The following is a 17,998-nucleotide window of genomic DNA, read 5'->3' on the forward strand; positions in this document are numbered from 1 at the left end:
TAGCAGATGTATCGCCTCAGCCCTTTCACAAACTTCCATGCAGAGACTACTAAAACCCTTGGGCTGGATATCCAAGTGCAAGTGCTCTCACAGGAACTCCGTAAGGGAGTCTCTTCACAATTGTGAGGTGTAAGATACATCAGGTATTACTTCTCCATGGAGACTTTTGATTCTGACTCAGAAAAGTCAGCAGGAGGTCCATTCTGTCTGGACTTTCACTTACTGGCCTCCTGTAGCCAAGGGGTTATTTCAATTCAGCAGTGCTCGGCTTGCACTATTTTAACTGATAAATGCTGGTGTGACTAAGGAAAACACGGCGTGATGAGAAGCCCTAAGAGAGCATGGCAGTCTGCTGCCACCTTATGGTGACTTGGTGCAAAAGCGGGAGCTGCAAATCTTGAAAGGCAGAGCTTTCAAGGAAAACAAAATTAAGTGTGTCCCTAAAAGCACACAGTATTAAGGCCATGTGTATTGTATAAAAATGGGCTAAGTTTATTCAATGTCTAGGATAGTTAGGTCAAGAGTACTTATTAGTCTTAGCTGGTGCTGCTGAAAAAGCTAGCTTCCTCAGCCTTTTGACGAGCTTCATAGCTTCTCTCCAACAGCATCAACCCCCACAAAGCTTGTTCTAGACCAAAGAGCTGAGAACAGAAACAGGTAGCAAATACAGAAAGGATAAACAGAAAGCAGTTGTGCCAAAAAATAAAAAAAAATAAAAAAATAAAAAAAAAACACTCAGAAGTCCCATGCTTTTTAGAGCAAAAACAATGGCTTGATTATCTGGGGTGAGAAGCAGGAGGTACAGTCCAGTCTTTTGCTGAAAATGCCAGTCTTAGTGCCTCCCCATGTTCTTCTTCCTCATGGCAGCTTTCTTTATCCAATGCCAAAGCTTCAGCCAAGTCCTGATTCAGTTTCCTCACATGTCCTCAACTTCAGTTCAATTAAACAGTTATTCTCAAGCAATGAAAGCAAGGGGGTGGTACTGGTGGGAGCAGGAAACATGAGGGAAACCTTCTCAGCAGAACCCCAAAGATCCTCAGATGAGGAAGATGATGCCTTCAGACACCATGACCTGGTTGTCATCCTGCATCTTGCTCAGTGCAGCCTGGATCTCTGCTGAAGAAAAGGGCTCTTCTTTATCCTGGTTGATGGATTCTGTGAGGTGATTCATGCCCACAGACTGGGCATGAGCTTCTCGGAACACTTCCAAGAGTGCCACCTTGAATGCCTTCAACCTGTCCATGAGGGAAAAGCAAGCAAACCCAGATGCGCTCAGGCAAGATCCATACTGGGAAAATCCTCCAATCATCTCTCCACTCCTCCACCCACCACTTCTGATGGCTGTTCCACACCCACATTTCCCCCTTTAAAGAGCTTTACAGAGCTTCCGGCAACACTGAGAATAGCATTTTACAAATCCTTTGAGAGTGTGGGAAATTGGTGTTCACATGCCCCACTGGTAAAAATGTAAACTGGATGGCATTTAAATGTTTTAAAGTACATAACCTTCGACTCAGGGAGTCCATTTCTGGAAATGAACCTCACGGCTACACTTAAGTGAGTGAGTGCACAGTGGTAAACAGAAGAATGTTTTATTGTAAACAGTAGTTTTATGGAACTTCAATGTCCCTCGTTAGAAAACACAAAGTTTTACATATCCACACTATGGAACTCTGCAGTGGTTATAAAGAGGTCTTACATGAGCTGATTCAGAAAGCGCTTTAAGATACAGTGTGTATCTTAGGTCTTAAAAGGAAAAAAGAAAACCCCAGGCGTGGAGTCTCTACGAAGTACAGTAAATAAAATTTATACATAAAACTTTCTGAAAACTCTGGAGGTAAAAAAATGATCTCAAAACAAATAAAAACAATTCAATAAGGCGATATATGTGTATATATAAATATATTTAAAAATATTTATATATCCCAGTGACAAAAACCCAAGGTTACAATAAAACACAAATTTTGTCCTTGCTCTAAGACTCTTCTTCCTGTCCTTGAAGGAACATCATATTTCAAATTCCCAGAGAGAGAAGTATTTATCAAGCAAATGATAAAATATAAAAAAATGGGCTTCTGGGTTAAGGACACACAAGTTCTTCACCATTTTTGCAAATGTTTTTAAGTTTGAAATTATAATCAGAATATAAAAAGATATAAAAATCCTTGGGCCTCTAGTTTTGAGTTCTGTTTATAATCAGCCTGTTACCTACTCCCTTCCACGGGAAGAAGTCCCGGCCTCAGCAACACAAGGAAGCCACTTCCCTACTCACCTAGACTCACTCAACTCCACCTTCTGGGATTCCTTGGTCTCCTGGGAATCTGCTGGCTTTGGAGTATGCACTTTAGAAGACAAAAGGTTGCAGAGAATGGGAAGACAACAGGTGAAGCCAGTTCCACAAGTACCAGAGAAATGATCTTCTCCACTCCCCCCGCCCCTGTCCCTGAGATTGCTGAACGTTCTTTTTCCCCCGTCAAGGGTTCTAATGGGGCCAAACAGGACAGTCAGGATGAAAGGACAATGTAAGAATTGAGTCAGACAGGAGATGTTCAACATGTTATCTGAGATGCCTATACCTGGCCTGATAAAAAGCACAGTTCATACAGAAGGAGCAAACAACTGAGCCATGCTGATTTTCCAAAGTTTTTACTGTTAGTTTCCCAAGGTGGGAAAAACCTCTGAATACAGGTCTCCAAACAGAGAGCCAAGTGGGAGCCCCAAGAAAGCTCACAGGGCAACTAAAAAGGTTGGGAGTTAAAGGAACCACCTCCTCATCAGCGGGAATGCTCACTCACCTTGAGGCATTTCCTTCTCGGTGTCACTGAAGTCATAGGGGTCATATGGGTCTCCATCCTTCTCATCAGAGTGTCCTGTCTTCCTCCTAAAATCCCCATGGCAGTTAAGAAAAAGGATTTGGGGAGCCCGATCCAAAGCCCCCAGCCATAGAAAAAAGAACTAGGACTATCTACAATCAAAGTGAAACACGAGGCCCAGGCCTGTTCAGACAGTTTTTCTGAAAAAGACCAAATATCTATAGGCTGGAACACAAAAAGGCCCTTCTTCCCAAGACTTTTCCCCCTGTATTACCCACTCTTATAATTCAACCCCAGGCCTGAAAGGAAAAAATAATCTTCAGGAAAGAATCTAGAAATACATATTCAAAAAATTCCAAATGGGTTAACATTCCTTCTACTTAGCATTTCTTCAGCAGGAAAGATGTCAAAAGCATCATCTACAGATCGGACGTTCACACTCTCCTTTGCCTAGGTTATCTTCCTGCTCAAACTGCAGGTCTAGGCACCCCTTCCCTAGGAACCCTCAACCTCCCAGGCCTAGCTGGAGTTTCTTTAATTTCATTTCTCTTTGCCCTCCTTACCTTTTCCTTTTCTGCTCTTGTTCCTCCTGGCTTTTCTCCTCTTCGTCTTCTGTCTCTGATTCGTCCTCATCTCGCTTCTTACGTTTCTTTTCTTTCTCCAGAACCTACGACCAAGCCAAGTTGGGTGGGTGGGAGGGGTCGATGACGCTGGGGAGCTGAATAAACACTAATGAGCCCCTTTTGCACCATCAGCACAAATGGCTTCCAAGGGTCTCACTCATGTAGCCTCTCCTGTCCCCGAGTCCCAGAACCAGGACCAGGGGGCCAGGCTGCTACCCATCTCATCAACGCTGAGAGGTGTGTTCAATGTCCCTCACACAGCAGGTACTCAAAGAGTATTGAACAAAGTGATGAATTTTTTTTTTAAGTCTATAATGGCTAGATGGAAAATAATTCATTTCTATTCTATATCAATCAGATGTTTAAATTTAAGACAAAGAAACAAAGCCAGAAAAAGCTTATCAGACCCACAACTGGACCCCAAAGGACTATAATTCACCAGATTAAGGAGAGGGGTGGGCCACAAGGAAAATGAAACCAGAGCCTCCAGGCTTGTATTTGAAATGACAGACACACAATGTCACGTGAAGAAAACAGGGAGGGAGGATGACAGGCAAGCATGAGAACTCAAACTTTAGCAGGTGTTTTTGAGGTATCAATGGGACACCTGAAGAGACTGCCCCAGGAAAGGTGCAGAGCAGAGTAAGATTATCCAGGTCAACCTGTGAAACACCTTTTTTTTAAGAGGGAAAGGACACAGAAGTAGACAGAGAAGCAGGTGACTGGAAGTGCAGCCCATCAGATAAGCCATTGTCTCTGAGGCCTATAAGGGCTGTGGCACCCAGATTCTAGAGCTTCCCAGCTGGTTCTCACACGCAGCAGTGTTGACAACCACTGGTGCTGCAGGTCCAGAGAAAGGAGAGAGGCTGGCTGAACACCAGCAGACAGATGCTGCTTCTCGCTGACTCTCAAATGCAGGTGTAAGCCACAGAGGGCTGAGAAGCCTGAGCACCAAGGATTCATTCGGAAGAGCCTCTCACACCAAGCATCTGCGTTCTCACCTTTTTTTTTTTTAAATGGTTATTTTTTTTTTTTAAGATTCAGTTATTATTTATGATTACAAGAGCTGGGGTACAGGCCAGAGGTGTGGGAGGTGAGAGGATTCATCAGAGACAGAGCAGGGAACAGAACAGGCAGACTGACGAAATACACTGCTGAGGGGAGCAGCGGGCGAGCCAGGAGAGGTCTGCTGCGCCATGTGGGCAGCTCCCTAGCCGGGAATCGAACTTGCACTACAGAGGCTGCAGACAGCTTCACAGTGCTGTGCTCAACCCCTTGCGCCACCAGGGAGGCCCTGCATCCTCACCTTCTTGAAGTAAGCATACTGGACCAACTCCACTGCCTCCTCTGCATCCTGCAGATCCACAGTCTTGCTCATGCGAGCCTTGGCGTGGGCAGTGGACAACCGAATCAGAGTTTCCAGTGTCCGGGCTGTAACTGGAGATGTCTAGGGAAGAAAACAAGGAAGGACTACAACCCAGAATTCTTTAGGCATGTCCATCATTTCCAATGCACAGGACAGAGAAAAGACTACCAGAAAATCTCTACGAAGTCCAAGCATTGATTCAACACTCTGTATTCTCCATAACTCCACATAAAATTCAGAAAGATGAAGATGATCAGGGAAATATGTGTGTATTGAAGGAGGCAGCAACAAAAAAGAAAATTAGGCATCTTACAGCTAGAAAGACAAAGGGTAGGAGTACAATTTTAAAGAAAAACCACCCTTTCTTACATGTCCAGAGTACTTTGCTTTTGTAAGTAAAACTCAGTGTGTCACTTAACATTGTTAATAAACCTGAAGAAGCTTTATAGATGGGAAAAATGGAACTTAAAGAGCTTCAAGTTATTTGTCCAAGGTCACACTAAGGTAAAAGCCTGTCGGCGCTCCCAGAGAGCAGGGGCTCCCTCCACAGCCATGTACCCCCAGGACGCCCAGATGCCTCTCGCCCAGGGGCCTCACCCTGGCCGTATCTGAGCTCATGCTGTCCTGGCTGCGCAGGCGTGAGTACTCTTCCGCGATGTAGGCAGCTGACTCCTGTGTCAGGATGGGCTTGATGATTTTGGCCACGTGGATGTACTTCCGCATGAAAGCTGCACTCACCATCTTCTCCCTGGGGCCGCACAGTGATTTCCACACATCAGGGCTGATGGTGGTAGTGACTTTGCTCCTCAGAGTAGTGGAGGCCAAGTGACAGAGCAGACACACAACCTACAACTCATTATTGTAATTCCCACTGACATGGACCATGCACAAGGCCCTTTCACATATTTGTATTTAATTCTACAGGGATTATTTGGGAGTTGCAAAATTTAGGTACTATTTCCCCTTTTTTATAGGTGGGGCAAGTATAGCTCAGAGAAGCTTACGTGAATTCAATTCACTTTCTGACTCCAAATTTCATGTTTTCAAACGAACAAGCATGAAGATTATGCTATGCTCCCTAGGGCCAAAAATAGAGGCACAGGATCCTCCATTACACGCTTTGAGCACTTGATCACAAGTCTCCTTTATTCATCTCCATCCACCTGCAAAGCCTTTAGTGCTTGCTACCTGCTGGCCCTTCTCACAACCATCATGAATGGACATATACAATCCTTCATCCATCATCAGTGAGGTATGTCATCAAAGCCCTATAGGAAAAGATCAACTCTAACCTTAATCATCCACAAACATTAGGCAACTAGCCAGGCAAAAGGGTCTATTTGTGGATCCAGGAAGAAGCCCCAAGGTTATGACCCAGAAGGCAGGATGCCCCCAGTTAAGGTATGCACATGATCTGTCATGACACAAAGCTCATGGTCCCCTGAGGGAGAGGTATTAGGGATGCTCACTTTTTCTTCTTGGTCCCATGTAGAAGATTGTCATGTTTGTCATAAATCTGGGTGTCCTGCTGGTCTTCCTGGTCAAAGTTGGGATCATCTGTGGCCAAGACATCCACAGCACTACCCAAAGGCATAGCTGAAAAACATGAGTTGGGAGAGAGGAGAGTAACCAAGAACTTGACTCAGGGGAAACTGCCTCTTCCATAGCACAGGAAGGGAAGAGATATAAGACGACTCGCAATGCAAGGATCCAGAAGGAAACAGACATGCAGAACCCACAAATAAGGAAGGGAGAACCATCTAGCCCACTGAGGATGCTTAAAGGTGTTCCTGGACCCAGAAGTATACAAAAAACACCTCAAGATAAGCCCCAGGGGCCAGGTAGGCCAGGGCGTCTTTAGCATCAATCCAGAGACTGAAAGAGCTGCCACCACCTGGAATATCATTTGTGTAGGTTCCCTTCCGTTAGTCTTACTGTCCTCCGGGCCTCACCATCGCCATCCTGCTCTCCAGGTGCCCTGTAACGGTGCATCCTAAGGACGTGGTCCGAGATCTCCCGATCCTGCTCAGGATCCATCTGATCCAGCATGATGAAGAGTAAGTCAAATCGAGACAGTAGTGAGTCCTGCAGCCCAATGTTCTCCATAGGGGTCTTGTACTGATCATACTGAGAAAATGAGAAAAAGGGAAAGTGGAGGCAACATCAACAAAAAGCAAGCATAAAGGGGCCAGAGAATTATGGGAGTGAGGATGGAAACTCAGATCTTAAAAAACAAACTAAGCAGTGAGCAAGTATTTTTAAGCTATTGAAATACTTCATCTCTTCTACCTACAACTCTTCTCTGAATCTCAGGTGACCTGAGCAAACTTAAAGTATCATGCTCATTCTTCCAAGTAAAGAAGTTACATGTTCTAGCCTAGGGGCCTCTAGGAGGCTTAGTGTGGATCTCCACACCAGCTTCTCTGTCCCAAGCTTGACCCTGCTCCTCTCATTTCCAAGGCAGGACCAACCTGAAAGATGACTTCCTCTTCCCTGTCTGTTATAAACAAGACAAGCTGGCTAAGTCAGAAGCACTTAGAAACTTTTGAATCCCTTATTAAGAAGATAATGAGTGAAATCTCAACAAACTGACAATAATCTATAAATCATAATGTTCAATGGATGAAGGACATTTTCCCTTGGGCTCAAGAAGCCCCATACTCTCTACCTTTCAATTCGGGGCCTATGAGGCTAATGTCCACACCCACAAACACTTCAGTCAAGAGTAACCTGCATGATTCTGACGATTTCCATTTCAGTACCTGCCATTTTTCTCCCTATATTTCACAATAAAATTCTTCAAAATGATGTAAATGCATGTTACCATGAATCTAAAAACCTGAGGTTCTTAACCCAGGCTACACATTTAGAATCAACCTATGGAGCCTTTCTCAAGCACAGCTATCAAGACCCCCAGTCCAGATATATGGACTCAGAAACTCTGGACTGGAGACCAGGCAACCACCGTATGCTTAAAAACACTACTACATAGATATTTCCATATACTGTGAGAGCAGTATGGTGCTGGATGGAGACTAGACTTTTGATGATGAGCATAATATAGTATAACCAGATGTTGATACAGAAGTCTATACTTTTTAAACCTATAAATTTCATAAGTCAGTGCTATTTATTCCAATTAAAAACAAGACACTGAAACAATTAAAAATAAAAGACACCAAAAACACCAAAAGACACCAAAAGTATTCTCACGAACCACGAGATCATAAATTGCCAGAGCACATGCTGGGCTCTGGGTTCAAATCCTGACTGCTTGGGCCTCCCTGGTGGTGCAAAGGGTTAAGTCTCAGCGCTATCAAGCTATCAGCAGTCACTGCAGCATGAGTTCAATCCCCAGCCAGGGAGCTGACCCACATGGCTCAACAGACCTCTCCTGTCTGGCCTGCTGCTCCCCTCAGCAGTGTATTTCTGTCGATCTGCCTGTTCTGTTACCCACTCTGTCTCTGGTGAATCCTCTCATCCCCCGCACCTCTAGCCTGTACCCCAGTTCTACATGAAAATAAATAAAATCTTAAAAAGAAAAAAATTCCTGACTGCCATTTCCCAGTAAGCATCATTGTCAGTCTTCGGCAAATTACTTAACCTCTTATATTTCCACTTCCTCATCTGTAAAAGGAGGATAACTCTCTACCTCACAAGGTTACTATGAGACGTTGATAAAGTATTTACAGTATTGTTAGTTAGCAGTCTTATTACAGTACAATCTTTAAAAAGGGCAATCTGGCAATCTCTAAACAAAAATGCATGTACACTTTTAATTCAGTAATTCCAACACTAGGTATTTATCAAATATACACATAAATATATATGCATATACATATATAGGCACATACATATATGTGCCTATATATGTAACTAAATATACATAAAGGGATATTTACTACAACTTCATTCATCATAGCAGAGAGGAAAATCACTCATCAAATGGAGATTAGTTAAACAAGTTACTATTAAAGCCATAAAACGGAATAATAGACTGTTGCCAGTAAGAAAAAGCAAATCAGTTCAGAGGCTGATTCCACTCACCCTGCCATAGACAGGGTTGGCTGCTGCCAAAACACTGCAGCGGGCATTCAGCCGAGCATGGATGCCAGCCTTGGCAATGGTGACTCGGCCTTGCTCCATGACTTCGTGGATGGCCGTGCGGTCCATGTCAGACATCTTGTCAAATTCATCAATGCAAACCACACCTCGGTCAGCCAAGACCATGGCGCCCGCTTCTAGACGGCGTTCCCCTGGGAAGTAGAAAAAGAAAAATATGTGTTATGGCCCAGATTATAGGGGAAAAGAGAAGGATTTCGACCCCTCACTGTCAATACATGGGAAAGTTGAAAATTCAGCTCTCAAAGCTTAAAGAGGAACCCCAAAAGGGTCACCTTTCCAGGTCCATGTAAAAAGTTTATCTCCTCATTCCACTGGGAACCCTTAGCACTGAAACATCAACAAACATCCATTGTTGTATAACATCACTATAGTTCTCTCTCTCCGGTCTCAAATAATTTCCCAACTAGATCTCTGTTCTCTTAGTACTAGTCTTTAAGTCCCATCCTCTAATATATCAAACAGTACAGTCTTCATTTTTAATTTCCTTACAAATTGCTAAGATTTCTCCTCCTTCAAAACCCTTTTAAATCACTTTCTAGGAGATGTTCTTGTCAATGGAGGGCCACTCAAAGACTTAGTTCACCCACTACTACTATATACTCAGCCCCCTACAATGCAGCCCAAATTAATGTCTCAAGTGTAACCGTCATCCCAACAAAAGCCCATGCCTAGAGCAAGCTCCAAGAAGTATGCTCAACCTCACTGCTGGGTCCTTTGCCAAGGACTCTTGCACTTTTACCTGTTTCCTGGTCTGTGGTGACAGCAGCTGTCAGACCCACTCCAGAGGAGCCCCGGCCAGTAGTAGGGATTGCCCGGGGTGCAGTGCAAAGCACATACCGCAGGAGCTGAGACTTGGCAACAGATGGGTCTCCTGTAATTGGACAGTGACAGTGGTGACCTGAGGAAAACCCTCCCAAGCCCCAGCAAGTACTGTTTTTCTAGCATAACTTCTAGCACAAGAAACATACAGTAACTGGTTATTAATATTATTTCCTCAATTTCTCTTTATCATTCATGGAGAAATACATTTTAGCCATGTAAATCAGAAATCTAGAAATGATAACAGATTCATTTTAGCTTTTTTCCCTTTGATGGGACAAAAAAACACAGAAATCACAAACTTACAGATGATAGATTCCCACAACTATATATTACAAGAAAAGATCAACAGTCTAAAGCATATCCCCAACAACATACCTATTAGAAGAACATTGATGTCCCCACGGATGTGGCTGCCGTTTTCAAGGTCTCGTTCCACACCTCCCAAGAGCAAGCAAAGAATTGCTTTCTTGACATAGTCATGCCCGTGGATACTAGGGGCCAATGACTTAGCAAGTTGGTCAAAGATATCCTACAGGAAGAGTAACCATAGAAGAGCAAGGCTAGTGAGGTTCAATGAGGGTGTACTGAGGTACACTTCACACTTTTACTATAGGGAACTCTTTGAGAAATACACAAATATGGACATTGCCTAACTGCAAAAGCTTCTTCTTAAGGTAAATCATATTGACCAGGTCATTATCAGAACAGGTACAGTGGATGAGAGAATCCTAAAACTTGCTTAGAGGTTTAATCTTTGTGAAATGTTTCTAGGTCCATAATATTTTAGGTTTACTAAAAATGTGTACTGTGCTTCAGCAGAAATCTTTATTTTGTATGTAACATCTTTATTATACATACACATATTTTATTCAATTATAAGTGTGGACATTCTTCAACAAATGGTGTTGGGGAACTTGGGCAGCCACATACAAAAAAATGAAACTAGATTATTATTTAACTCCATGCACAAAAATTAATTCAAAATGGATTAGACTTGGAATAAGACCTGACACCATGAAATACGTAAGAGAAAGCAGAGGTGATACACTACTATACATCAACCGCAGAGATAGCTTTGAGGACACAACTCCCAAGACAAGGAAACAAAAGTAAATATAAACAAATGCGACTACATCAAAATAAGAAGCTTTTATACTGTGAAAGAAGCCACCACAAAAACAAAAAGGCAACCTACAGACTGCAGGAACATACATACAAAGAGGGGTTAATTCCTAAAATATATAAAGAAATCAACAAAAATGAAACAAATGATCCACTAAAAAATGGTCAAAACACCTAAACGGACACTTGTCCAGAGGACACATACAGGTGGCCTATGTGAAGAATGTTCAACAACACTCATTATAAGGAAAATGCACATTAAAACCACATTGAACTATCACCTCACACCCGTAAGAATGGTCCATATCAAGAAGACTAGATGTCATCAAGGATATGGAAAAAAAACAACACTCATCTACTGCTGGTAGGAATGTAAATTGGTATAGTCTGTATAGAAAATAGAAAGGAGGCACATCATAAAATTAAAAATGGAAATGCCAGGAATTATTAATACCATATCTAAGTATTTACCCAAAGAATATGAAAACACTCATATAAAAAGATTTATGGACCCCTGCCTATATGTTCATAGCAGTATTATTCCAATAGCCAAGTTGTGGAGCCTAAATGCCCATCAACAATGGACTGGATAATGGATAAAGAAATTGTGTATTTGTACTCAATTCAATTCTACTCAACGATCATAAAAGCAGAAATATTGCCTTTGGAACAAAATGGATGGATTCTGAGGCAATTAACTAAGTAAAGTCAGAAAGTGAAAAAGTTAGTGGATGGTTTCACATATTTGCAGAATATAAGTAACAACAACAACAACAAAAAATAACTCTAAGACTCTGAAAAACAGTGGTTAACAAAGGTAATGGAGGCAAAGCAGGTAATTGGATATAGTGATCGCACTGGACCTCTGGTGGAGAGTGAGTAAAGACTGCCCTGTAGAAGTTCAAAGTTCTACTCCACAGTTATAGTTATTTAAACAATTGGCTCATCAATAACATTTACAAAAAAAGAATTTTCTTAAAAATGGACATTCTGTCTTTTAAAAAAAGGCTGGAGAAAATATTTTAAATTTGAGTAAAAATGTATCACTGTGTCTTTTGTAGACTCCTGAAACACTGATATTCTAACTCCTATTCTATGAACATCAGGTTTATTTAGCAAGCCAGCAAGTAGCACAATAGAAGTATTAAAGAGTGAACAGCAAAACCACCCTTTTACTTACTGAGTCAAAACTAGAAGCTAGAACCAGATACTTCAGAGGAAAAAACCTTGACTTCCTCCCGAGGCAGTACCAAGATGGTCACCCTCAAACCTTTACAAACCCATCCCTGCTCCCAAATCCCTAAAGGATCTCCAGACCTTGGAACGGGTTTTACTGAACTTCTTGATCTTGGCTATATCCTCCGCAGAGAATGAAGGTTGAATGTCCTTGCTCATTTGCTTCACATTACAGGCAATCAGGACAGTCCTGAGACAAAGAGAAGAAAAAGAGGAATTCTGCTATTTTCAATACCTAACATCGTAAGCTTTTTTAGGCTACTAATGTACAATAAAAAAGCTTTTTAGCTTTTTTAGGCTACTAATGTACAATAGCAAATCTGATTCTTCATCTATGGCCTAAATATACTAATGGTGCCTCATCTCAAAAATTTATTTATCTCCTGCTCACCTAGAGCTTCACAGAGAAGCATGTACAGGAAGAAGGTTGGATTTTATTAGAAACTTCCAGGGAAGCCATGAGGCTATAATCATGTTACCAGTGACCCCCCAACTCTAAGCATAAGCTATAACTCCCAATTTCATCTGCAAAAAAAGAGGTACCCCAACACCCAAGCAGGTAGAATACACCACCTGTTTGTGATAATTCTCTGGAAAATGCAAGCCAGAGAAAGAAAACTCAGAAGTGAAAGTGCCAGCAACATTTCTAATTCTTCATAACCACCCCTTACCTGAAAGTCCCTGAGGTGTAGCCTCCCTTCTTGCCAGGCAGGCAGCGGTAGGTCCCCACCACCTGCACTCTGTCACCAGGTTTTACTTTATCCACCAAGTCATTATCCAGAATGACGTCCACAGAGCGGGGAAGCTGGCCTGCAGGGGCCTTCTCCGGCATCTCCTGGATGGTGATGGTCTGGTGATCCTTGTAGACAGAAAGGCCATATTCTGTCTCAAGGGGGTTGTTTTCCTCATCCTGAAAAAGACATACAGAAAAGCAAATTCAGCTCAGGTTTGCCTCAGAAATGCCACAACTTGTACTGTAGGAAACAAATGTTTGTTTTTATTTGTCTTTGTGTTTTTTGCATAGAGGAACTGGGCGTAGGTTAGAGGTGCAGGGGTGAGAGGATTCACCAAGACAGAGTGGGCAGCAGATCAGGCAGACTAACTGAAATACACTGCAGCTGGCAAGACAGGAGAGTCTGTTGCTGCACTATGTGGGTTAGCTCCCTGGATGGAGATCAAACTCAGGCCATAGCGTTGATAGCATTGAGACTTAATCCCTAAGCTACCAGGGGAAACAAATGTAATTCGGAGATGACTTCATGATCTTTCAGTATCCAGGAACAAAAGAAAACCAAGTAACTTCTGCTTTTTCCACTCCTATCTCTTCCAGTAACAGACTACCTGATGGAAGGGGCAAGCTATAGTATGAGGGATATGGCAATATTTACACCTAAATTAAGATTCTTACTTCCCCTACTAAAGCTAAATATATGCCTACACTACGTAGCAGTATTCCCATTCCTAGGTAATAGTCAACAGAAACGTTCACTCAAAGCTCTGTACTACAGTGTTCACAGCAGCATGAATCCCAATAGCCCCAAATCAGAAAATATCCAAATGCTGTCAACAAAAAGGTTAAAAAATGTGCTGCATGTACACAAGGACAATGTATGAAACACATCTATATATAACATGGATGAATCCCACAAACAAGACCAACAGAAGAGTAAAGTATAAAAACAGGTAAAGGTAATCTATACTGTTGGACATCAGGATAGGGTTACTCTTGGGGAGTCAGTCCTCACAAAGGGCATCTTAATACTAGTGAGGTTTTATTTCCTGATTTAGAGGCTGTTTTACAGGTATAATCAGCTTCTAAAACTTTATCAAACTATACCCTTATGTGAGCTTTCCTGTCTACTAAAACTTCAGTAAAAATATTCTTGACGTTTCACTTCCCTGTCATTTGAATTTTCTTTCTTTTTTTTAAAGATTTATTTATTTATGCAAACAAGAGCTAGGGTACAGGCCAGAGATGCAGGGGTGGTAGGAGGATTCACCAGAGACAGAGTAGGGGACAGAACAGGCAGACTGACTGAAATACACTGCTCAGGGAAGCAGCGGGAGAGCCAGGAGAGGTCTGCTGCGCCATGTGGGTTGCTCCCTGGTAGGCCGGGGATCGAACTTGTGCTGCAGAGGCTGCGGATTGCTTCACAGTGTGGTGCTTAACCCTGTGCGTCACCAGGGAGGCCCCATTTGAATTTTCTAATACAAGTTATCACTTACCAAGTGCTTACTACATGCAGGGTGCTGTGCTATTATTTCATGAAATTATCTCATGTAATCATCACAATTCAATAAAGTAGATATATTTGCATTTTACAAATAAGGAAATTGAGACTAGGAGGGTTGAATAAGTTCCTCAAGGTCACACAATAAGTAGTAGCACCAGGACTCAAGTTCAAAGCCAGTGCTCTGAAGCACACTAGATCTAGGAGAGCTGGTCTGATGTACTTCAGGTCTCGGGGAAAGAAGCTTGGCCACAGTAGTCAGTAGAATACTCCTGAGTACTTGCAGGAAAAGAAATTTTGGAAATTAGGGTTTTTAAGAGAATGGAGTAGGGTGACAGAAAATGTAACCGGCCAGAAGTAAAAAGACCTAGGCCTAGTTCTTAGTACTGTCACAACTGGGACCATAAGTAAGTCTTTGAACCTCTCTGTACCTCAGCATTTCATCTGGAGGTCAACCAAATGATTCTCAAATATGTCTCAATTAAAATTCTAAGATATTTTTTCTTGTTTTAATTGTTATTACAATTCCTTCATGAGCTGACAAAACTGAACACAAGGACTGGGTCTTATTACGATTCACAGTGCCTAACAATATTGTAACTCTCAATTAAAACTTGATGATGGGGACATATTCCTTGATAGAATGAATTCAGACATCAAGTTATCAGTATTAATCACCTTGTCTCAATAAGAAAGCCCTGCAGCATTCTCAATTTGGATCAATCTGAACACTAAGAATAAAGCCATTTCCCTTGTCTACCTTTCTCCCAAACCCACAGTGAAATATTTGCAAAGATTATATAGTAATATTATAGCATTAAGTATTTTCCTTATTAAGTAGACTGCAAAATTACATACAATGATAACTTTGCTGCAAGATCAATACAGAGCAGATACTTTTTCCTTCTTTCAACCCTCCATAATTTTCTAAATTTTCTAAAGTGAAAATTTATTCTTTAAAAAAAAATTAAATGCAACTTTGCATATTAAACTTTGGTGAGCAATCTAAATATTTCCTTTAGATTGATTCTTACTTTTCACCCTAACTACCACTAGGGAAAAAAAAATACAACTTCATGTATTACCCAGTTACTTGCATTAAAACTGACACATTTAACTCCAGTCTTCAAAGAAGCCCAATCAATTCAGTCCCCTCACCTTGGTAGGATAGACAGAGCTCGAGGGAAAGGCCACAAGGGTAGTGAGATCAGAGTATCGTCGCTCGATGGTCTTCTTGGTAGCAGGACAGTAGTGGACACTGCGGACAACTTTAGGACGAACTAGAGAACCTACGAATGGAAAATGTGCACACAGATTCACCCAACCAGACAGTAATAGAGGTGGGATCTAACCCAGGCAAGCAAATGACTCTAAATACTGTGATTCTGACTAGTTCAAGCTCCTTTGGAGTTACTTGTCATTTATTCATTTTCTTATTTCTTCTACACAGAACATCATCAATTCCATGTAAACCTTTATAACTGATCCCAGAGGACAAATAGCTGGTCACCATTAAAATAAGAAGACTGCCAAGAGACAAGACTCTTTCATTCTTAGCTGAATTCATCATTCTGCTAGCACAGCTGGTCATTCAAGGTCCCCCTAATCACTGTCCACACTCAGAGTTCCTCCACATAATTTCAATGATCTGCTTTCTGAAGCTACCACTACACAGCTCTATTCTGCCTCTCCTGCTTTTGCATCCCACCTAAGTCAATTCCACATCCACTTCCTTGGACCCACACTTTAATTTACTCACATTTAGTGACAATGCCCTCCACGCAGACTACACAGCTGAGGAAGCAAGAGGTAAGAGTTCGGGGAGAGACATGCTTGGAGCCAAAACTACCCTCCAATCCTATGTAGAACTCCTCATACTGCTTGGCATAGGTAGCATCAATGGAGGCCACAAAATCCTTTAAGGCCCCCTGGAAAGCAACCAGTTCCTCAAAGGCATTGTTCAGGAGTCTGCATATGGGCAAGAGAAAAAAAAATTAGACAACAAAGGGCAAAACTCCAAAAATTGACCCCAAAACCGAAGTGGACCATGCTTAGATGCTCAAAGCCACAAAATTAAAATCCAGCTCCCACTTGCTCCTGACATTCTACAAGACTCAGTAAAACAAATCAGAACTGAGAGTTAACTGTAACTCAATTTATAAAGATATAAAAAAGCAAAGAGCTCCTAAGAGGAAAATGCTCACCACATTCTTTTGGAGGAAGGAAAAAACATAAAAGCAGGTGGGGTAATGAGAGTTTCCAGGTCCTGGCCTGGGAAACCTGCTCCAGTCTGGGGAAAAGAGAGGGTCACCATTCTCACCAAGAGCCAGGATATCCCCTTGGGAGCCTTTGCCACTCACCGGTTAGCCCTCTTTTCATTTTTCCTGCGCAGGTCATTCACATTGACAATCAAACGGTACTGATTGTCACTGATTAGCTCCCGAACTTTACTCTGATAAATTCCCTGGTCTTCCTGCAAAACACACACCACATAGTTTAACAGACACAAATTCAACCAATAACATGTTTTTAAACAGAGGCTGCACTTACAGCAAGATAAATATGTCAATCCCTGCAGCAGAGTTGAAACCTGATTTCTCCCATATTTCCACTCACTAGCTTCAGATCTCATACACACCCTCAGGTGACTGGGTAGGAATTATACGACTTTCTAAGGTCCATGCTATTCCTATTAAGATCAACCCTTATTTCCCAACCTTTAATAGGGAATTAAATGGAGCTCATGAGAAGTTTAAAACAAAAATCAGTAAAAGGCTTGTTAAGAAGTAAACTAAGCAGACTTTTAATATTCAAATTAAAATAATTTTTCTTTTAAGAATCACCATAAAAGAGTTAAGGAGTAGGCAGCCTGAGCTATTTATTTAAGACAGTATTAGCAACCATTCAAGCCACTTAACATTCGATGGCTTTCAATTTTGGGGTAAATGCACAATCCTCTGCCTGCATACCACACATTTTTTCTCTGCATCCCCGCTGGTATTAAAAAAGAATGCGGTGACATTAGGAAGTCTTTTTCCTCCTAACAGGAAGTCACTAAACTACGGCCATGCCACCTCTCGGAGGGGCACCAGAGTCCTACAGCAGTTATTCCCCTTTCCCTAAATGAAGACAGCAAGGAGCTTTTCCGAAAAGGTCAAAGTAGTCTTTGCTATTTTGTTTGCATTTGAAGAAACCTGTCGCCTTTCGCGACCTGGCCATGAACTTAGTATTAAGTTACAGGCTCGCTCTCTAAGGGTTTACCTACAAAAAACCAACTAACTACTGCCTGCACTGCGAGAAAACTACAAGATCGGGACAGAAGCCTCCAGAGCCGCTTGAGCAGCTGGGCCGCCGCCGTCTGGATGCCTGGCAGGCCTCTGGCCCCTGGGCCAGCCTGGCCGGTGGCCGCCGCCAGTGCACGTCCCCGGGGGCTGCAGGCACCGGTCTCGCGAGCCCGCGCCTCCTTCACCTCGTCATCCAAGAAGTCCAGGTAGTCTCTCTGCGCCTCCCGCTGCTCCACATCGTCCACCACCACGGTCCCCGCCATTCCTGCCGCCTAGAAATTGCCTCCCCCAAAGTCGTGCAGAGGATTCTCAGGTGACACCGCCCCGGCGCGAAAACTTCAGAAGTTTTCCCGCCACCAAAGATGACCACAGGAAG

The 17,998-nt window shown here is 42.4% G+C and overlaps 1 protein-coding gene across 2 annotated transcripts; it reads right to left on the reverse strand.

The window, feature by feature from the left end:
• Positions 1-200: 200 nt before the first annotated feature.
• MCM3 (minichromosome maintenance complex component 3) lies at positions 201-17,998 on the reverse strand. Of its 2 annotated transcripts, XM_037519858.2 has the most exons (17): positions 17,808-17,998; positions 16,699-16,811; positions 16,098-16,306; positions 15,497-15,627; positions 12,779-13,017; positions 12,189-12,297; positions 10,125-10,278; positions 9,667-9,798; positions 8,850-9,058; positions 6,755-6,929; positions 6,272-6,398; positions 5,400-5,550; positions 4,743-4,883; positions 3,377-3,480; positions 2,796-2,881; positions 2,273-2,342; positions 202-1,235 (listed from the first exon to the last, which is right to left on the reverse strand). In XM_037519858.2, the coding sequence occupies exons 1-17, from the start codon at positions 17,883-17,885 to the stop codon at positions 1,037-1,039; spliced, it is 2,427 nt and encodes an 808-aa protein (XP_037375755.1). In that variant the 5' UTR covers positions 17,886-17,998; the 3' UTR covers positions 202-1,036. The 2 variants fall into 2 exon arrangements, with proteins under 2 accessions (XP_037375756.1, XP_037375755.1); XM_037519859.2 differs by lacking the exon at positions 16,699-16,811 and having other exon boundaries at positions 201-1,235; positions 17,808-17,860.

Source organism: Talpa occidentalis, unplaced genomic scaffold (assembly GCF_014898055.3).
Source record: "Talpa occidentalis isolate TD23 unplaced genomic scaffold, MPIMG_talOcc4v2.1 talOcc4.2, whole genome shotgun sequence".
NCBI lineage: Eukaryota > Metazoa > Chordata > Mammalia > Eulipotyphla > Talpidae > Talpa > Talpa occidentalis.

What these genes read in the sequence shown, in the direction of transcription:
- MCM3 (XM_037519858.2), bottom strand. Translation starts at nt 17,885, where the DNA reads ATGGCGGGGACCGTGGTGGTGGACGATGTGGAGCAGCGGGAGGCGCAG. An exon ending in CACCACAGACCAGGAAACAG is followed by an intron (nt 9,059 to 9,666) that starts GTAAAAGTGCAA and finishes TCTACTTCCCAG; the next exon opens with GGGAACGCCGTCTAGAAGCG. An exon ending in CGAGAAGGAAATGCCTCAAG is followed by an intron (nt 2,343 to 2,795) that starts GTGAGTGAGCAT and finishes TGTCTTCTAAAG; the next exon opens with TGCATACTCCAAAGCCAGCA.